At 40.6% G+C, this 22,698-nt stretch overlaps 1 protein-coding gene across 4 annotated transcripts in view; it reads left to right on the top strand.

Moving 5' to 3' along the window:
• The first annotated feature begins 13,605 nt into the window (after window positions 1-13,605).
• CTNNAL1 (catenin alpha like 1) overlaps window positions 13,606-22,698 on the top strand; it is a 62,039-nt gene continuing 52,946 nt past the window's right edge. For all 4 annotated transcript variants that reach the window (XR_014025814.1, XM_081322707.1, XM_081322706.1 and 1 more), the window contains exon 1: window positions 13,606-13,800. Coding sequence is in view for 3 of the 4 variants with exons in the window: in XM_081322707.1 (XP_081178833.1) it covers window positions 13,654-13,800 (147 nt within the window). In the remaining variant the exon portion in view is untranslated. The remainder of the gene's footprint in view (window positions 13,801-22,698) is intronic.

The raw sequence follows: 22,698 nt of genomic DNA, 5'->3' as shown, positions 1-22,698 counted from the left end.
TATACAAACCAAAACACCTAGTACCAAGAATGAAAAACAGGAATCATCCACAACATACAATGGAAACACTATAACAGCCACTGTTATAGGATGGATAGATAGAAAATTGACAGACCGCATTCACAAACACTAACTGGCTGTCAGAAGACATAACAAATACTCCTTACTTTGCCACAGATTCACCTAACAAAAGTTAACATTTTGCCTCAAGCTGAATCCAAAAATGCTAGGGAATTCCTGGATGCTTGGCATTAAGACAAAGCAGCCATAATAGGTACAAAGAGACAAACCTCATTTATCTATCATTTAAAAGATACAATCAAAAGAAAGGAAGGAAACAAGTTATAACACATCCTTTCAGCAACCAACTACCGTACCTGTTAAGCAGAAGTAGCACCAGATAAATGCTGCAACGGTCGTAAGTGCGAAAAATGGTCATAAGTCACTTTTTTCAGTGCTGTCGTAACTTCAAACGGTCACTAAATGAGGAATACCTGTATGGAAATTGTAGTATAATGTTTTTATAATTGCAAGTATCTGGTATTCAGACTATCTCTCTCCTTTCTCTGAATAAAATGAACGTAAAAGTTAATTCTTCTGTATTAACTTTATAATAAAAGTAGTGTTGGAAGAAAAGTCTTCATTATGGTTCATCCAAGCTGGGAATAAACATGGCAACTGCTTTGGGAAGAAGGTTGTAATTTATTGAAGAGGAGAACCAGACAGGAATATGGCTGGAAGAAAAGAAGGACTGACCACATGTAGGGAGTGGGTTTTTATACCCTCTGGAGCCTTTTGTTTGGAGCTGCTTCCTTTTCCTGTTTGAGGTTATTTCCTGTGTCATGAACTTTTGACCTGAGTCTGAGTGTGCCTTTCTGGTATTCTGATGAGTTAATCCTATTGTGTCCTGTCTTAGATTTTGGGTGGGGTATGTAGATTTCAGGTCTTTGTCTTCTTAATGTTCTAGCTCCAACCTTCCTGATGGTTTACATTTGCATGTCTATAGAACTGGTTCTCTGCTTGGGGGAAGGAGACCTGGGACTATTAAGAAAATTGGGCATGCTTTCCTGGTTCTTCAATATCTTTTTAGGAAATATATTTTTCTGCCCTTTTTAATATTTCCTTCTCTGGGGAGCTGACTTCCCACAGGTGTATTTATGTGTGTGGGTTTATTTACAGAGGGTTAGGAAATCAAAGGCATAGGTCCAATAACTGTCTTTGGTAGAATGAAAGACTTCTGTCCACAGAAACAGAGCAGTGCCTAATTGAAATAGGGAGGAGGTGATAACCACTTATTTCTTCCTCACCTAATACCATCCACAAAACGATCCAAACAATTGGGATGCTCTTAGTAGGACCTGCTTTATGAGATGCCTATTGAAACCTCGCTTCTTACAGAAGAATTATAACCACTATTATTCTACTCGGGCATTTCACTGGCAGGTAGTTGAAGAGAGAGTAAACAGGCTCAATCAAATATTTCATCTCTGAAATTCATTAAACTCTGATTGTTACTATAAACCCAGATTATCTTTTTTTCTGTGGACGTGCTCTTGCTCTGGAACCAAGGTTCCTTGTAAAGTAGCAACTTTGCTGTGAAGATGCTTGAACAGAGAGAAGGCTGGATTGTCTGGTTACAAATTTCCTTATGGGCTTACCCTCTCCTCTTCAGTTTTAAATGATAGCTTTGCTTCATCCTGGGGGGAGGGTACTGCATGAGAAACTGAAATGGTAGCATTTCTCACCCAATGCAATTCTGATGATGGGATAAGAGCACATCCTTAAACAGCGTGCCATGGTTTTTGGAAGGCCAATTAGTTCTGGCTTCCATACCTATAGATGTGCTCCTGGTGAGTTTTTCTTCCTTTCCTTTTTCTTTTTTTCAAGCTGGCTTAATATTTAAGCCAAACGATGGTTCCCAAATTCAGAAAATCCCTAAATCTGGCAAGATTTAACGCCCTTCCAGCAGCTGCTTTTGAGGGGAAATTATGAGATATACTATTCAAAGACTTTTTCCCTGTGGTGACGATGTTACTGAAATATTACACTATGATTTGCTATATTACTCTTATTATAGAGCTGCCTGGGTTACAGTTAATAATGCTCCATTTTGTCAGATTTCTCGGCCACCTGGATTCCTTTTAGTTACAATTGTTGTTGTGTGATCAATGTGATTTTATTTCTATGAAGATGGTTAACTTTTACTTCAAGATACATTGTATTTTCACTGCATCAGTTTTATAATTATTAGATTTTATTGTCATTTTTATTTCTTTTCCTTTTTGAAGTAGTCAATAGCTGTAATAAAATATATTGCATTGTACTGTGCTGGCTACAGACTTTGCAAGCACAAACAACCCAATTTCCACTTTAGACTGGGGGAAAAAATGGCCTTATTTTTCCCCCAAACATTATATATGCATTTTGTAAGTAACGTCTGATTGGTCCTGTTATTCTAACAAAATAATTCTGTTTGCTTTAAATCTTTGCAAATATTTATTTCAGCTAAGCCCCATAAGATCACATAAGGAAAGATTAAAGAAAAATCTCCTTCAGCATTTCCCATCCTCACTGGGGAAAAACATAGGCTGCTTTCCTAGACTGTAAGGCAGCATTCAGCTTGACCTCCAGAAATAAGTTATGGGAGTAATTGAACACCTCCTCTATTGCCAGACTGTAGCATGTGTCCACTAGCTCTAATCCTAAAATTTCACAAGAAAAATACCACGTAGGTTGTTGTGGCACTCAGGGATATGCTGTATACATCTCCTTAAACCAATTCAAAGTATCTTACTTCTGTCCTTGGCCCTATTCTTTTTAACTCTTATAGAAAACCAATGGGTCAAGTTCTGCATAGAATTCCACAGCCTTTGTTAGCTAGTGGGCCCGTTTTGGTCTATATAACACAGTCATCCTGCAGATGCCTTTTGTAGATCTGAGAAGAAGTCACTTTCTCTTTCCTGCATCATCATAAAATGAAAATCAGTGTTCTCAAAAAGTCCTGTTAAATGTCAGCATTCGTGGACAATAGATAGGATTAATCAAGTTAATTGCTTTTTATGTTTCTAGGTCTTGGGGAAAAAAATAGATAGACTATGTCTGCAAAGGCTTTAAGTCTGGCAAACATAGTTTTGTACTTTCTATAGCCAGACTAGCCTCCAAGCATCTTCTAGCAATTCTTAAGATATCTAGGACAAAGATTTTGAGCAACCAGATGTATCACCTTTTTTGGAACTGTTCAATCAAAATTGTTAGGCATATGATGATAGCCTACATAGTTGGGTTGAAAATATAAGCCATGATGTTGTGACTTTAAGATGTTAATTGGCCAATGGGTGTGTAAGTGTTCTCATGGCCATAAGAGGGAGCTAGGAACGTAGTTTCTCTCTCTCTGAATTCACTGCTCTCTCTGTTTTGCTGTACTGTTTTGCTGTACTGTTGGTTTACTACTGTGATAAACCTGAACAACTGTGTATTGACCTCTGGACCGGTAAGAAGACTTTGTATTTGGAATACTCCTTGGACTGTTGCTATTGTGTATGACCTGGACTGTTTATTTTTGACCGTGCATTTTTGTTTTTTACACCACCTCAAAGTAAAATACTGTTTTCACAACTCAGTGTACTCTTGTGGTTACTGTGTGACTCTTACTGCTCTCAGTACTCTTCCTTGTCTGTGCAGCTTCTTGGTAGCACAAGGAGACCTCTGCATAACAAATTTCCTAACAAAAATGTCTTAGATGTTAGATGTTCTTCAACGTATTTCTATTCTTCTATTGAAGCTGGAAGCTGACCTGATGTATACTGAAATATATATCTTGTTTTGCCACTTAAAGTACTAGTTCAGATAAATGATTTTTAACTTGTCTGGTTGTTTGTAACAAGCCTATGTTCTCATAGCTAAAGGAAATAAATTGGGATCTACAATTTCCTGACCTCTCTACTCAATATCTAAGTTTAGTTGATTTCAGGAGAATCTATGTGGAAATAAAATGGCAGATTTTTAATTAAAACCTGCACACCATATCTTTTGCCCAATATTTAACCTGTTTGAGTTATTTAGAAACCTCTTTCTCCTATTGTACAAGATTTTTTGCCTAAAGCTTTATTCTGGGTAAATATGATTTATTTATTTATCATTTCTTTCTCAATTTAATTTTTTATCTTTCTTGACATGAGGATTTAATCATGTCACACCAATCTCATAGAAATCCAAAGATTCTGTTCTTTTCATTTCCACATATACAGTATGTTAATGACAACTTCTTGCAAAATGTTGTGCGATTGCCTTTTTAGTCCTTCATACAAATGTTTAGATTTGTACTATGGATTTTATTGTAAATTGCTGTATTTAAACAACCAATAGCAAGCATGCTACTATGGCTGTAACTATGAAGTGTAATGCATAGCATCAGACTTTATATTTTTTTATTGTGCTTATTTGGGTCCAAGACTATAACAAAACCTTTATATACCATGTTTTCATGGCATAAGGAAGTTTTCCACTACTTCTTCCAAGATGTTTTTTAAGCTTCTCAGTTAACCCAACAACTCTGGAATTCCAGTGGTCCCTCGTAAAGTATTAGCCATCTCCAATCCTGCTTAGCTTCCAAGTCCAGACAGGCTTAGCCAGTTGCTGCCATAAGGTTTACTCTAGTAAACTAGAGTAAGGTAAACTCTAGTTTACCTTTATGTACAGAAGTAAGTTAGAGCAGAAAACTGAGTTCTTCTAGCAATTCTGTGCTTTCCTAGAGCTACTATACATCTTAGTCCTTGGTCTAAGTTCAAAAGTTCTCTGGAAAGGATCACTTAAGATCTTGCCAACAATAATCTGTTTGCCAGCAGCCCAATCGTCAGGGAGGAAGGGGAGAACAATCTCAGGAAATCTTGAGAAAGATGTCCTAAGTGATCCAGTAACACTTTCTATCACCTCATTTGCCTTTTCTAGTGCCCTCAGTGCTTTCATGCCTCATTCCTCCCAACACCGCATTTGATTTTTTAATAACATCTGATGTTGAAACAAAGGCCCCACAGAGGCCTTTGGCCAGAGGTCTTATTGTGGTGGCATTCATGAAAGTGAAAGATTGCTTCTTAGATAGATAGCTTCTAGTACTATAAGTCAAAAAGCGTTATATGACTATTCTACCTCTTCCCTCTTTCACTTTTTTCCCCCTGGTTAATAAAAACAAGAGGTAGAAAAACACGGAAACAAAACACTTGAACCAAATATGTTATTAATTAACTAGGGCTCTTAATTCATATATATATATATTAGACACCTTGATGGTAAGTAAGATATCCAATCAGAGCTCCTATAGGAAAAGCCACTAATGCTCAAAGGATTATCACTTGCATGAAATCAACAAGCATCAATGAACTTCTGAGAACAATCTCCTTCCATTTATATTTCTACAGATCTAATAATGAATGAAAACATTAGACTGGCTTAAAGCCATCGGTGCTGTCATCATCTTTAGCAGAATATGTGACTTTAATAATGTTGGTGACTGTAAGCCCTGAAATGTTCTTGAAAACAAAGTTAACACTTTCTGAATTCAATCCAACAATAAAATGAAGAGAAAGTTTATGTGTGTATTACTTGCTAGGTGTTTATATGTATGTACACCAAATAAGTAAACTGTTAGCATATGCTAATTTTATTGTTGTTGTTTTGAGAAGTGCCCACACAGTAAAATCCTTTTCTGAGCTAATATTGAGGGTTTCCTTAATTCCCTAGATTCCTAGAGTCCCAAATGTATGGTTAATATCTCCAATCTTAAGCAAAATGTATCTATGTAAAAGGAATTCCAACGAACATAAGGGACTAGTTTCTATGAGAGGTGTTTGAATTTTGACAAGGTTGAAACGGGCTTTCCCCATTTCCTTTTAGAAGGGCCTCTTTTTATGTTTGTGCTAAGAAGCCTTTGTGTCAGGCATGGGGAAACCAAGGACACAACGAATTGCTTAAGTAGATTCTTTATTGCGGTTTGCCCATAGATAAGAATCTTGCCAAAGTAAAGCACACTCTGAACTACTGTCAGAAAAATGCTGTGGAGATTAAGGGAGGATCTTTCCTGGGCCTCTTCCTGCATAGTGATTCAGTGCTGATTTGTCTTTTTACTTCTTTCTCCTTTTACTCAGTTTCTACCACATTATGGGATTAATCAAAGCTATGTAAATTTAATAGATTATTACGTTTGAGTAATCTACAGTTAGATTCACAGTCTAAGACTGGTGGAAACTTACCGTATTTTCCGGCGTATAAGACGACCCGGCGTATAAGACGACCCCCGACTTTTAAGAAGATTTTTTAAGGTTTTTCGTCTTATACGCCGGAAAATACTTACATGCGCTGGAGAGGCGGGCTTGGGGCGGCCATGCCGAGGCCGGCTGGTGAGGGCCGCTGCGTGGTCTGCGGGCGAGAGGGGCGCCAGGCCCGCCAGAAGTCCCCGGAAGTTTCTGGAACTTGGAACGGCCTGGCGGCCTGGAGCCACGCCGGAGATAGCTCGGTTGCGCAGGGCGGCCCGGCTTTGCAAAAACGGGGACACTCGACTGATTTATGTTTTTTTCCTGGCGTATAAGACGACCCGGCGTATAAGACGACCCCCCAACTTTTGAGATGATTTTCATGGGTTAAAAAGTAGTCTTATACGCCAGAAAATACAGTATATTTCAAGTGCTAACCAAGGTCGTAAGAATTACTAAAGTAACATCTAAGAATAAAGGCAGTTCCAAGCTGTTTTATTTAAAATGGAATGGAATGGAATGGAATGGAACGGAACAGAACAGAATAGAATAGAATCTGGAAGGGACATTGGAGATCTTCTAGTCCAGCCCGCTGCTCAAGCAGGAGATCCTATACCATTTCAGACAAGTGGCTGTCCAGTCTCTTCTTAAAAACCTCAAGTGATGAAGCACCTACAACTTCTGAAGGCAAGCTGTTCCACTGGTTAATTGTCCTCACTGTTAGGAAGTTTCTCTTTAATTCCAGGTTGCTTCTCTCCTTGATTAGTTTCCATCCATTGTTTCTTGTCCTGCCTTGAGGTGCTTTGGAGAATAGCTTGATTCCGTCTTCTTTGTGGCGGCCCCTCAAATACTGGAATACTGCTATCATATCACCCATTTCTTCTTTTCTTTAGACTAGCCCACGGGTCGGCAACCCGCGGCTCTGCAGCCGCATGCGGCTCTTTGAGCCGTCTCCTGCGGCTCCCAGCCGCCCGGTGCGCGCGCACCTCTTCGAATGGGCAGTGGTGCGCGCGCACCTCTCCAAATGGAGAGTGGCACCACCCGTTCTGAGAGGTGTACGCGCACCTTTCCGAAGGGTGGAGGTGCGCACGCACCTCTCCAAGCCGCCGCCGTCCTGTCCGGAGACCTGCCGCGTTCGTCAAAAATTGACGAACATGGCAGCTGTGCAAATGGGATGGCGGCGGTTTGGAGAGTGCGCGCGCACTCGCCAAACCGGCGCCATCCCGTCCGGAGACCTGCTGCGTTCGTCAAACATTGACGAACACGGCAGCTGTGCAAACGGGATGACGGCGGTTTGGAGAGTACGCGCGCACTCACCAAACCGCCGCCATCCCGTCCGGAGACCTGCCGTGTTCGTCAAACATTGACGAACACGGCAGCTGTGCAAACGGGATGGCGGCGGTTTGGAGAGTGCGCGCGCACCTCTCCCAAGCTGCTGCCGTCCGGAGACCTGCCGACGTTTGGGGAGGTTTGGGGAGGTGCGCGCGCACCTACGGTCGTTCGGAGAGGTGTGCGCGCACCTCTCGGAATGAGTAGCGGCGCCGCTTCTTGCAAAAGCTGCCGCGGCCCGTCTGCAAAGCTGCATTTGAATTTGTTTTCCCCCCAACAATTTTGCATACAATTTGTGCATGTGTTGTGAGATGAAGGAAACAATTTTTTACCTGTAGAAAATTTCATATTCAATTCCTAATATTTCAGATTGGTAAGCTTTCTTTTGCAAAACCAGAAGAGCAATTGTTAGACTGTATTGCAGACCAGTCTACCTTAACTTGATAGTGCCTCAAAGTGTTGGACTAATTTACAATTACCATTGCTGGAAGCTAACAGAGCTACTTGGACAGCAGCTGCTCCCCAAATTTGGCTCCCCAGATTGGGAAAGTCTGTTCTAGAGTTCAATCGATCATTGGATGCCCTTGATAAAAGGCAGCTCCCAATGTTCCCTGTGCATTTGGACTGATGGCTATTGTGAGGTATTGACAGCATTGTCTGAGTGCTCTTAAATAAATTGTTTAATTTTTGTTTCTTTGCACTACAAATATTAAGACACCCAAGAGCAGGATCCTCACCTGGCACTAAAACCAGAAAAAATGCTTCTGCCATCTAAATTTATCAAAGGCCTCTCATATCTGTCAATTTTAGTAGATTCTGCCTCATTTTGTGATGATTAGCCTCCAGGAAAGTGTAAAAACAAGGGAAAAGTTGGTGATAGAAGGATATGCATGTCAATGGTTTTCTCGTGTACAAGCAGAAAAAATTTAAGTAGATAAAAGAACTTTGGTGCTTGAACAATGTAAAGCTGAATCTAAAACCAAATTGCAGGCAAATAATGAATGTGATTGCTGAAATGGATAAACATTTATTGAAATTTGAAACAGAAGAACAAGTAAAAGAATGTGTGATAAAATGAATTAAAACTTTGGTTATAAAATACAAACGGAACAGGAGAATATGTGGCTGAAAGCATAGGAATTTACATTTAATCTGAAATACAAGTACAAATTTATACTGGAAATGTAATTACCGGTAACAAGAAGAGAATTTTTGTCATGTTTGGTATTTGTGTAAAAAAGTTTTAAAATGAACTTGATTACATATACTAATACAGAATATTTTAAAGATTAATATGCATTTAAAACCAGAGATTTTTCTTTTGGGACTGATGGTTAAACATTTGAAAAAAAACACCATGAAATTTGTTTTTGTAAATGACAATTTCAGCAAGACTATTATAGGCACAATGGTGGAAAAATTCGACTATACCCACAGTGGAGGAATGGGTGATGAAGATGGTGGAACTTACTGAAATGGTCAAACTGACAGTTTTAATTAGAGAGATGTCCAAATGTAATTTATTTATTTACTTAGATGCTGCCCACCTTGCCAAACGGCGAGTCTAGGTGGCTTACGCTCATTCCATAAAAATGCCACATGAAACGTTAAAACAATAAACAGAGATCTTATATTTAAAATTCAGTTAAAATTAAATGGAACAAGATGGAGAAGAAGGGAGCAAAGTGTGCACAGGGAGGAGGAGGACACGGGATGTTATCTAATCATTAGCCACTTCCACAATGCCACATCCCTGTTGTAGTGCAGTTGGCAGAGCCATGTCTTCAAGCCCTTTTGGATGACCATAAGGGTGGGTGTGGATCTCACCTGGGGAGGGGGCATGATTTTCCAGAAGGTGGGAGCCAGTATTGAAAAGGCTCTTCTGGATTTGCCACCTGAAATTCCTTGACTGATGGGATCCGCAACATGCCTCTTCTGCCAGCGTGAGTAGGGTGGGCTAATCCCATCAAGATGAGACAGTTCCTCAGATAATCTGGACCCATGAAAGTCAACACCTTGAATTGGACCTGCAAGCAAACTGGCAACCAATGTAGCTCAGAACAGCGGTGTAACACGGGCCACTGAGGGGCCCCAAGAACAGCCCACGGAGCTGCATTCTGAACCAGCTGAAGCTTCCAGATATTCTTCAAGGATAGCCCCATGTAGAGCATGCTGCAACAGTCCAAGTCTGAATTGACCAGGGCTTGATTGACTGAGTGCAGGACTTCTGATCCAGGAAAGGGTGCAGTAGGTGTACAACAGGAAGTGGTGCAAAGGCTCTCCTAGTCATGACTGCCACAAGCTCATTGAGCAGGAGTTGTGAGTCCAAGAGAATCCTAAAATTGCGCACCACGTTGGAAGTGCCACCCCATTCAGAGCTGAAGAAGTTAAAGTCCAAGAAACCAAAGCTCCACATACCCAAAGCCAGTCAGTCTTACCAGGGTTCAGACGAAATCTGTTGCCCTGCATCCAGACCCCAAAAGTCTCCAAGTACTGTGACAGGGTAGATGCTGATTTGGAAACTTTTATTGACTTGTTGATTTATTTGAAACAGAAAAAAAATGAAATTTTGATGCTATACCTTTATAAACATGAAACAACTTTTTAAATATCAGTGTATATAAATTACTTTGATAACATTGTAAATCATAATATAATAACATTATAGTAAAGTTTTCAAACAAAGTTTTGAAGATTAAAAAATAGATTATAGAAAAAATGTAAGCAACGCTGTAACGTTAAAGTAAGAAGTTAATATGCATTTATACTTATAACTGCTATAAGAGGAAATCAAGTCATTTCTTTTTTTTCATTTTTTCTACAGTTTCAACTTTTTCATATTGCCTCTTTTCCGTTCAATCTCAATATTAGTTCTTGTTAGATTTTATCTTAAAATTTACATAAAATTACATAAAAATATGTGATGACTAGCAGCTGAATGAGTAAATGGATTTCAACGAAGAACATTGTAGAAAATGATATTAATGTACTACGTATACTGCCTTGCAAAGGGATTGTAATGATAGCAACATCAAGTATCAACAGCAGATCTCACTTTTTTTCTGATGCATTCACAACCTCTCCAAGTATTATAATAGCTGCTCTTTAAAAAAAAAATGTGACGGCAAATAAAAGTAACTAGGTAACTCCTGGCAATTAGGTAAACACAGATATGTACTTTCCTTGGCAGCAGTATAGAAGTGGTTTGCCGCTGCCTGCTTCTGGAATATTTCCGTTTTACTTCCAGTCTAATCCTTGGGCTAGAGATTTCCTGACGTTTCAAATCCAAGTATTAACTAGATCCGACTCTCCTTAGCTTTTGGGAGTCACCCAGCTCAACCGGTTGCCGCCATGTTCTGTGACAAATGCTACTTAATTTTAGCCAGTTCCAGTGGTGTTCTGAGCAACAGTGTGTCAATGATAAGAGGGCTTAACAATAGCGACATTTACATTATGAAGATCTCCCTGTACTTCACAAGTGCCTGAGGCTTAAACCTTCTTATTTTATAGCAGGTTTTAGGAATAACAAGTACACATTTGCATTAGTTAATATTTCTTTTAAAAAAAGATTTTTTTTGTTTTAAATCTTTTTTTGCTCTTCTAGTTAAAAAACACATGAATCACAGTTTCATGAAATAATTTACCACATGAATAATGAGGCTCAATCAGTAGAATTGCATTAAAACACTTGTTTCAGGTAAAACTATCCAACAACTGAATCTTAAAGCCACAATCCTATGTACGTTTACTTGCGAGAAAGGCCTACTGAACACAATTAATCTTATTTCCAAATATTCATAGAATTTGGCTTTATGATTGCAACCCTGTACATCTTCACATTGAAATAATATGAGATTTAGTATGACGATGTTATCAGGCTGTACATCTCTATCATGGGTCAAGCAAGTGATGGTGTCAAGGTCTTGTCTCAGCACTTGTTCTGTCCAGGATATGGAAAGATAAGCTTAAGTTCAGCACTGAGAAGATTGGTAACCTAGTTTTGAAAGTGTCATTTCTGAAAAGGCTGCACTTTCCCAGATAGAACGAGTGCACAATTTGGGGCTTCCTTGAATTCACAGCTCCTATATTAAGATGTGCACAAGATGGTCTTTGCTCAGATTTGGTACCCTAATCGCACCCTTGCGTGGATTAGGAATGCCCTTTTCATATTCATTTATGCTATAGTTACCTTGCAAGTGAACTACTGCAGTGGGCTTTACACGGGGCTGCCCTTGAAGATGATACAGCTGGTCCAGAAGAAAGGATGGCAAGCAGCTTGGGCTGGCCTCAGCATGCCTACCTATCACATTTCCAGTGCAATTCAAGATGCTAATTGTTACTCCAAAGCACCTCGTGGCATACTTCTTTCAGGGATGGTGTTTTCCCAATGCATTTACTCCTCTGACATTGTGGGCATGTTCAAAATCTCATCTATTAAACAACCCCATTCAATGGGACCTCAATGCTTTCTCTGTCCTGTCATCCAGGTCTGGAATAGTATCTCCCTGGAGGTTCAATCAGCCCTGAGCCTTAAGGGTCTTTTCTTTCTTCCCTGAGCTCTGGCTTAGGGTGGGGGAGGTCTGGGTTCCCCTGCGTAGGACGTTTAGCATATTGATGCAGGTCTGTTTTTCCTGACTTATCTTTAAAATTGATTTCATGTTATTATTACTTTTTTAAAAAAACAACAACTCTGCATGCTGCCAGAATCACTGAGAGTTGGGCAGCCTTATATGTGGAGATTTGATACCTACAGGATGTACCAAAACCAGTTGGCCCACATGCCAAGCCAATAGGCCAATTAGAGTTATACTTTTTTCCCCCAGAGATAGTTACTGTTCTTAGGTAAAGGTAAAGGTTCCTCCGCACATGCGTGCTAGTCGTTTCCAACTCTAGGGGCCGGTGCTCATCGAAGAGCCAGTGCTTGTCCGAGGACGTCTCCATGCTTGTCCGAGGACGTCTCCGTGGTCATGTGGCCGGCATGAGTAGACGCCAAAGGCGCACGGAACGCTGTTACCTTCCCACCGTAGTGGTCCCTATTTTACTACTTGCATTTTTACGTGCTTTCGAACTGCTAGGTTGGCAGAAGCTGGGATGAGTAACAGGCGCTCACTCTGCTATGTGGTACTCGGGATTTGACCTACCAAACTGCTGACCGACAGATCGACAAGCTCAGCGTCCTAACCCACTGAGTCCCTTATATTACTGTTCTTAGAAATGTTCAAAGGTCATAAGTCAAATAATGTGTTTGAGCAAAAGTGGTAATCAATTCACACAGTTAACATAATTTATATAATAATCTACGGGGGGGGGGGCTGACTTTTCATACACCTTGTCTATGTATGCATACCTTGTCTATGTATGTATAATTCTTTTTGTCTTAGTGTAGCAATTTAGTCAACAAATAAACAAACTGCACGGTAAGCTGCCATCATCGGCTCACCTAGTATAACCAAATGGAAAAGGAACGTGTCCGAAGGAAATATTTTTGTCCGTGGTTTATGCGCTCGAGGACGCGTGTTCTGTAAGAAAGATCCGTGACCTCTCGGGAATTTTACGGTATTTTGAGTTCGCGCAACACGCTTTTATCAGGTCCGTTGCAAACTTACCGGCTGCCTTGGCCGATACGTTAAGCTCGACCAAGTTCCCTCTTAACTTACCGTAGTTACTTTGGTTCGGATGGTTTCTGTAATGCTGCCACTCCAAAGCTGACGGCTTACTTAAGGATTTGGGCTACTGAAGAGCCTGCGGGTGATGGAAATAAAAAAAAAACCAACAGACGGGAGGAGGCTGAAGGTTGGTAAGAGTTGCAGCCCTGTGTAATTTTCCCGCCCGAGGGATCGGCAAAATCACACCCATCCGCCCAGGGAGACCCGCGTCCCGTTTGCAGCTGGAGGGAAGGGCGAGGGCAGAAGGCGGGAAGACGGAGGAGGAGGAGGTGGAGACCAGGCGGAGCCCAGTCAAGCAAGCGAGCTTTGGCTTCGCCTCCCGCCTCCTCCTCCTCCTCCTCCCCCTTCTTTCCCCGGCAGGTCCCGTGCGGGCGGGAGAGTCGGGAAAGAGCGAGCTGTGCAACGCCGGAGCAATGGCCGCGTTCCCCGGTGGTAGCGGCAGCTGCGGACTCGCGTGGCCGCGCTCGCCGCCCGCTTCGGCTCTGGGTTGGGAACCGATGCTGGGGCTCCAGATCCGTTCGCGCTCGGTGGAGCAGACGCTGGTGCCGCTGGTGGCGCAGGTAATGAGCAAGCCAAGCCGGGCGGCTACTATCTCGGTCCCGATCGGTCGTTTTTTTCCCGTCCTTTCTCTCTCCGGCAGGCGCCTCCGGTTACCCGCGCGCCCTCCGGGCCCCCCCTTCCTTTTAAGTCCTGATTTTTTCATTTCCAGTGTGCACGGTATCCAGAGTCACTCCGGATAGGGCAGTGTTTCCCAACCTTAGGAACTTGAAGATGCGTGGGGAATTCTGGGAGTTGAAGATACTCTTCTGGCTGGGGAATTCTGGGAGTTGAAGTCCACGCATCTTCAAGTTCCTAAGGTTGGGAAACGCTGGGACAGGGGCCCTTAACGGACGGCTTCCCGAGGAAAAGTACCTTTGCTGGACATTTTCGGTGGGTCTGCCCCACTCGCCCTCCGGGGGGGTGTCGGTTAGGAAGCTCCCGGAGTTGGGGACTGATGCGGAAGGAGGGAGGGGGTGTTTGTAAAGTAGCCTGGATCAAGAATCCCTCTCCAGCCCCCCCCCACCTCCCCCCCCCGTCTGCGCGCGCGCTTTCGCTCCCTCCGGAAAAAAAAAAACTTGGAAGCGTCGCCCGGAACCGCGATTCGGAACGCGGGTTTGGCTTGAGTCCAACTTGGTGAAACCCAAAGCCCACTTCGAACAACTTGGCTTTTCGGAGCGCCAAGTTGGGTTTACGAGTCTTCTGTCCATGCGAGAGAGAACATCTTGGAATTTCAGCCTGGCCCTTTGTGCTTTGTTTGGTCTTTTCTCTCGGGCCCAGAAGTCGGGCATAACTTACTTTTTCTTTTTTTCTTTTTTAATGCTCACCCTCACCAGCTCTAATCCTTGAAAGAATTTTGACTGCCTTCCGGAGGATTAGCAGCGCATCCCGTGTAGCCTTCGCTCGCAATCTTTGTAAGGCGAGGGAGGGAGGGATATATTATATTGCATGAATGTTAACCTTAAACGAGGACGGTGGTACGTACGCCTGGTAAATCTTATAAGGCAGCACTTCTCCAGTCTCTGAAAACCCTGGAAATTCAATAAGAGTAGTTCGTCTGCAGCTCTCGGAACAGTTATTCTTCAAGTCGCCCCATAGAATAAAGACTTTCTGGGAAAATGTACTGAAAAATACGATTGAGTATCTCCGTTGGTAAATCTGGAACCAGTAAAATTTATTTTCCAGTAAATGTATATAAGTTTGGACTATGTGAGCAGGCACAAATCATGGCTTGCCATTATGCAAGAGAACTAGCTGAAGTAGTATTTTAGTTATCTGCCGTTCTCATTCATTTCACAGGGAGCATTTTGATCATCTTGTGTTTAGCCTGTCAGTGCTTTGTCAAAAGCCAGGGGGAAAGTCAGTCTGCTTCTGGATTAATCCCTGTTCAGGCAGTACATTTCAGCAGGAAACTAAGAAGGTTGCTGAATTGCAGCATTAATTTTATTGAATGTTAAAGGCTGTGGGTGTAGACAGAATTTCAGACATTTCAGTTGGAAGCCAGAATGAGTGGAAACTGGAAGAAAAACCAGTGAAAACGTATTTGGATTTTACAGGCATCCTTGGTGAAGTGTTCTTTTTAAAATTCTATGCAGACTAATGGTTATGTTGGATGATAAACTACTGTGCCTTTTTCCTGTATCAGTTTATTTACATAATGCATATGATATATAATGATTATATATTCTTCTGGCTTTATGGTCTGTGATTAATGAGGGTAAAGTGATTTGGAACAGAAGTTGCTTTGCTGCTTCCAAACTTAATGATGGTTAGAACAATTTAAATTTTTTTAAAAATAGTTTAACAAGCTCATAGAAGATGCTGTTCCATTTTTTAAAGATTATCTTTCTTCATTTCCCCATGGCTATTCAAAAGTTTCTTTACTGTACTTAATGCATACTCTTTTCCATTGGGAAACTTAGAAAGCAGCTGTTCATTTGCCTAGTTGCATCAGACCCAGTAAAAATATTGTAATAGCTTATATCATTCAATGCATTCTGAAGTATAAAATATTTGGAAGTGAATTTCAGTGAGTTAAACTGGACAAGTGAACATGTTTTGCGTTAAGATTTTGGAAGCATCTGTAAGACGAGACAATGTTCAATAGTTTAGCGACTGGCTTTAAAAAAATAAGAAATCAAGAAATATTGGAAACGGGAACTGAAGTAATGGTTTAAAAGCTAACATTTAGGAGTATTTACAAATAGTCCATTTATTCTGGTTTGACTACAGTACTGTACTAAATACAAGATGCATTAATGATAATTTTAGGTTACAATTAATAAGCCATTCTGTGTATATCTGAATAAGCAAATTAATATACCTTTTAGCTTTTCCAGGAATTCAATTGGAATTTAAATTAACTTGTTTAGATAAAATAGAAGTATATGGATGCACAGAAGGCCTAACATCATCATGAGACAAGTATAACTTTGGCTCTAAATTGCACAGAATAAATTTAGCTTTTGAAATTGTAGAATACTAGATTACAAGAGCAAGAATAGCTAATACAGACTGTTTGCCCAGAGTTTAAATTTATATTAAACTGAATTACTCCCCTCACTGATCCAAACCTTTGCTATTCTTGTTATCATGCAACTGGTAAAAGAGGTGTGATCCTTCCTGCTTTTCAACCTTCTTTATTGGGTTTTGATGAAGATAATGTAAAGCAGACATGTCAAAACACAAGGCCCGGGGGCCAGATGCGGCCTGCGAAGTGGTTTCATGTGGGCCGCGAAGCCATCCTGGAAACAGTGAGGGAACGGCCCCCGCTGCCTTGGCCCTGGCCCAGAGACCCTCCTTCTGCCAGAGACCCTCAGAACTGTCCCACTCCTGTCCAGGCCCCCAGAGGTACCCTTGATGCGAATGATGTAGAGCTGGCCACGCCCACCCAGTAGGCCATACGCACTCTAGCCACGCCCACCCAGTAGGCCACGCCCACCCGGCCCCCTGAGGGCAACCGCAATGCTGATGCGGCCCTCAATGAAATTGAGTTTGACACCCCTGATGTAAAGGGAAACTCTGTATGAACTCCCACAGTGAAAATAGAATGTGCTATGATAAAATTAGAGAAATAAAAATATTGCCAGAGAAATTTGGCTGTGTTATTGTCTCTAAAGTCATTAAAAAGAGGCTAATCCTTTCTGTTCATGGGTTGCAAATAGTAAAATGGTGAGAGAAATGATGTCTAGTAGGTAAAGTATGCACAGTCCAACCAGGGCAAAAGGATAGGTGGTTTGGGTCATAGCAAAATACCAGGTGAGTAAGACTGTTTAGTGTTTGTTGGGGAATAGATATCTCATTTATATTAAGGCAGAGAATTCGATAATTTATTCCAGTACTATCTCTCGTGATTGATACTCAGATTGATTGATAATTGATTGACAACAATTATCTGGTGACATTAGGCTGCATTCCTATAGCCAGAATGAAACAACAACGTTTCCCCTTAATTCCATTTATCTCCTTTAGTATATTCAATAGCCATTCTAATATTACTGCATTTACTGCTAAAGCCAGTGCACGTCTTAATAACCTGTTGACTGAATTATCACAGCAGTCTTCCTGCCACTTTTATCTGGTGTTTGATCTTTTTAAAATTATTGCTGTTGTCAGATCATTTCCTCTTCTGCTGCAGTGTATTGTAGCTGTTTCTTGTCTTGACTGCTGGCCATTCATCATCTTTAGCTCACATATGCTTCAAGATACACACACACACACACACACACACACGCACGCACACACTAGCTAATTTCTTGTTTTTATTGACCCTGATTAAAAGTGGTTGCCTCAAATGGGAGCTGGAATATTTGGGAAGAATTTACTATTCCGTCAAGGTAAAGTTTCTGCTGTCCTAGTCTGTATTTTATCATTTAAAAAATTGCCTTGATGTTTATGGTGAAACAATAATAGTCAATTCTGAGTATTTTCTTTTATATAGATTAATTGTGTTATCCTCAAAAGCTTTTGAGGACTACCATATGAGTTAGGGATTTATTTTTATTGTAAAGAAAATAAAAATTTCAAAAAAGAATTTTTGTGAGATTGCCAGATCTCAAGAGACAGTAGTGTGTCAACTGAAAGACAAAGCTGGACTTAAATATCTATTTTATTTTACAAATTCCAGAAATGACCTGCAGTATTTTCAAAACCACCACCTGTCTCCAGAATGGAAACAGTTGCAATAGATAGATGAACTAAGTGGAATAGCTTGGAAATGTTTCCTTTTACAAAAGATGAGCCTCGCTTACCATACTGTGATCTGAGCCTCAGCTGTATGTAGTGAAGAATTAGAAATTGTAACAGCGGTAATTATTTCAGTAAAATAAAAATAGAATTGAAAATTAATTAAAGATTGGCAGCATGATGCTGGTGTTGAGGGTTGCATGGTGAATGGCTGATGAATGGACAAGCTGTTGTGGCAAGAAAATACTTGATGTTTGAGGGAAGCTCATTGTAAGGAAGCTGGTGCTGCAGATCAGATGGGTCAGTGATATAAAGAAGGTAGCAGCAGATGTCCTATGTTTTTCTGATTTTTTTTAAAGAACATATGGAGTTAGTTTGTATATGTCCCACTTAAAAGAGAGGAGAGAAAAAGATGTGGAGCTATAATAATGGAGTTCAGGAGTGACATTCTGCCTACAGATTTTCCATTCCTGCTGCAGAATTGCAGGCAGATGCTCAGGAAGGAAGATTGTTTTGTTTTTCATGATATATGTCTATTAAGACCTTGAGTTTTCAATGCCATCATGGTGCTCGTGAGCTATTAAATTAATTTTCAGGCAAGAAAAACATTGAAATGGTTCCAGATTTATTTACAAATGCATACTCTTACACTTTCTAACACAGAGGTAAGCATCAAGTCTATGGCTTGTCTGTTGAGTATACATTCAAACCAATATCTCATTAATAGTTTTTTCAAATAAATGTATATCAATTGGAATATTGTGCATGACTGCACACTGGAATATTGTAATTGGAAGCTTGTACGTGATTCATTACAAATAACTACCCAGAGGGGCATTTTTTATACAATGAATACTGGTTGAGGCAGGATTATATCTCAAAGGATATTATCATAACTGCAAGAGTTAAAGTATGAAACAGGCTTTTCTTTTGATTCAACATCAAGACACATCAAGATACAAAACAAGTCGAAGTAGTACAAGCCTGTGCAGATACAGTAAAGATACCTTTTATTTCTTCCAAGTGTGATACTTTTCAATGGGCAATTTCTTGCATTTTTATAATCAGAACCACTGAGTTGAGATATCTTTACTTGGGAATCAGTCTCATTAAATAAAAGAACTTACTTTGTAGTAAGTTCTACGTATGTGAATCAGCCCTAAATGCCTATAGTTGCTGTTACAAAGTATTGAAAATAGATAGCCTGTAGAATTAACTGGAAGATTGTTATAAAGTGTGGGGTGTATTGTGAGAGGAAAGAGAGGGGGGGTGGAATTTGGAAGTGGGATGCCGGGAAAGAAAATAATGTATATAGCAATCTTTTCTCAATCTAAAATATAAACTGCTTTCGAAACTGGAGGAAGAGATGTGGAGTTAAAAAGGGATGTTCTGAAATCTCAAATTATTGATACAGGGATGTGATTAGTGTGGACCAGTCTTTTGGACTTTTTAAATTCAAGCTGCAGTTCTACCTGTACCTCTCCTGGGAGCAAGTCGCATTGAATTTTAGTTGACATGCAGAAAATTGAACTGTCAGTCACATAAGGTGAATTTATAAAGGTAAAGGTTCCCCCGCACATTTGTGCTAGTCGTTTCCGACTCTAGGGGCCGGTGCTCATCTCCGTTTCAAAGCCGAAGAGCCAGCGCTTGTCTGAGGACGTCTCCGTGGTCATGTGGCCGGCATGACTAGACGCCAAAGGCGCACAGAACGCTGTTACCTTCCCACCGGAGTGGTCCCTATTTTTCTACTTGCATTTTTACGTGCTTTCGAACTGCTAGGTTGGCAGAAGCTGGGACGAGTAACAGGCGCTCACTCTGTTACACGGCGCTCGGGATTCGACCCGCCAAACTGCCGACCTTCCGATCGACAAGCTCAGCGTCCTAACCCACTGAGCCACCGCGTCCCTCAAGGTGAATTTAGTTACCTGTAAAAAACAGTTTAGTTACTGTGCCTATAGAGAACAAGTGGTGCATAACAAGTGGACCAAAATCACCAATTTACAGCATTTGGCATTGTTACGTCTGTGATCTTAGGAGTGCAATTTTGTCATGAAAAACCTTGTCAACAGTTAGTCATGCCCTCATCGCCACAAGATTAGATTGCTGTAGTGCTCTTTCCATGGGGCTCCCTTTAAACACCACTCCAGAACTGCAGGTGGAGCAGGGCAGCAGCCTGTATATGAGGAGGAGACATCCATCACAGCCATATTCCAGTCTCTGTAGTGGACAATTGTGCTGATTTCCAGTAAGTGATTCAAAGTCCCAGTTTTAACATTCAAAGCTCTGTTTGGCTTGGCTCTCAGTCATCCTCATCAGAAAGTGCCAGCTTACCTTGCATGCTCACTGTGAGTAAGGGTGCTTAGGGCGTTATGAGGGAAGGGGAGAAGAGCCCTAGAAGTATTGTTTTCCAGCAGCAGCCGCATTTGGTAGAATAGTCTCAACAGTGGTCTGTTTGGTATTTACTCTTGTATCTATCTTTTTCATATTTAGTTATTCATTTCTTTTATTTAGAGATGGTCATCAGTTTATTGTAATTGGGAGTGGGGACTTTGTTGCTAAGAGACACGGTTGTAAAATGAAAAATCATGTAATGGTGGTAATGCTGCAAGGTCACCGTGGACCGGCTATAAGTTTCCTTATTCAACACCATCCTAATTTTGAATGGTCCCTGAAGGACTGCCTGTATTTAGATTTTTAAAAATTTTCTAATGTTTGTGAAGATTAAGCTTTTTTGGAAGGTCTTTGAAATCTAATTATTGGCTGCTATTAAGCTGTGTGGTGCCAGGATTGTGTTTTGTGATTTGCCATTTTTTTATTACTTTACTTTAGTAATTGTTTTCCTTATTTTTTTACTTTATTATGTGCTTGCTTTTATTTGTCACACCAGTCTGTAAATACAACACGTGAATAAATAAATCAGTTTAGTACAGAGGTAGTGTTGTATCTTCTCAAGAGGTACATTCCACATTCAAGATACTACTTGAATTATATTTTGTACTGTGCAGTCATGGCTAATTGATGTGATTATTCTAGGGAAAAGGGTTTTGGGCAACCTTTTGGTGTATAATGACTAAAAAAATAACCTGGTACGTTCTACCAATTTCTGGTCATTTCAGTTTTAAAAATTGGACCTGTGGGGACTTTCCTGTAAGCTTTGTACTATAGGGTTCAGTAACTTGTAAACTCTAAGCTAAATCCTTCTTTTAAAGAGATTTGGTCTTCTTAGCCCTGAAACCAAGTTCTTGTTCCCATTTTACTCCCTGAAGTATATGAGAACGTGGGAAGAAAGTAGAGAGAAGTTATATAGAGAATGGAAGCAAAACGTGGAATGTATGTGTTCATGCAGTTTCTCTGAATGTGTGCATTATGAAAGCAGAACAGAAGTAAAAGGGAATATAGATAGCATGTTTGTAAGAATTAAATATGACAGTAGGTGTCTTGAGGTAGACGTCATTCATTTACCTTTCGTTCTGTTGTTGTTGTTGTTTTGCTGTGCTCCTAAAAAATGTGTTCTAAGATAGGAGTATTCAAACTTTTTTAGACTACAGAATTTGTTAGTTTAAAAATATACTGTATATTCTGGAATAAGTGGCAAAATTCTAGTAACAAGAAAATTAGTGACTCTATGTTTTAATGAATTTTTTGTTTTGTTTTTGCCCTTAGACTCTCCCAGAGCATAGTTTGAAAAACTCTGCTTTAAATGTGATTTTGCATAAAAGACATAAGATGCTTTCTCATCCTCAAATTCAATCAAGTCAGTCAATTCCAGGCCTGTAGAGTATGGCGCAAGCTCTGGGGTCACATTTGTTAAGAATATCTTGATTTGACATTTGATGGTGCACCTGCATGAAGAAGCCATGCTCATGTAAGTGTCAGGTCCCCAAATTCTTATTGTCTCCCTTCCATTTATATATTCTTTTGCTTTGCTTTGGGGCCTGCCATGTAGCTGGGGGAAGGGGGGAATATTTGCTCTTGCTTGGGATAACTTTCGCTTTCTGCTTTCCTTCTTCCACCTCTATCCTCTTGAGAAAGGAATGTGTCTCCCTTATCAGGGAGACGGTTACAGAGAAACAAAAGCTGGAGAAGACCTTGAGATGCGTGCCAACTACCAATACCCAACTCATTGTGCCACCTGTGGATTGGCTGGATTTCAAATGGACATTATGACTTTGGTTGGGAGGAGGAATATTGCTGGTTTAATTATACCGTTCAAGCGGGATTTTTCCCAGATCTCGCCTTGACTTCCTTACTGTCACTAACCCCTAATAAAAGTTTCCTATTGCGACAATGCCTGTTTCAAGAGTTCTGCTTTCTTGGCTGATTAGGTGAGGTGGGTCCTTGCATAAAAGACGTAAGATGCTTTCTCATCCTCAAATTCAATCAAGTCAGTCAATTCCAGGTCTGTAGAGTATGGCGCAAGCTCTGGGGTCACATTTGTTAAGAATATCTTGATTTGACATTTGATGGTGCACCTGCATGAAGAAGCCATGCTCACGTAAGTTTATTTGGAAGCACTTTAGCAGTGAAGCAAGGTGGTCTCCATATTCTTCTAGTAAAATAATGTCAGGGCTGATTCAGATGATGGGATCTTCTTTCTCAATGAATGTAGGCATTGGTTTAAGACACACATAATAATACCCACAAATGTCAGCCCAGATCCCCATCAGTCCTGTTGCTTATTTAAAAGCATAGTCCCTTATTTTATTTATTTTTCTATTAAAGGATTTTTAAGGCAC

The sequence above is a fragment of the Vipera berus genome (genome assembly GCF_964194415.1).
Source record: "Vipera berus genome assembly, chromosome: 3".
Lineage (NCBI taxonomy): Eukaryota > Metazoa > Chordata > Lepidosauria > Squamata > Viperidae > Vipera > Vipera berus.
This window is presented reverse-complemented; position numbering and strand designations above follow the sequence as displayed.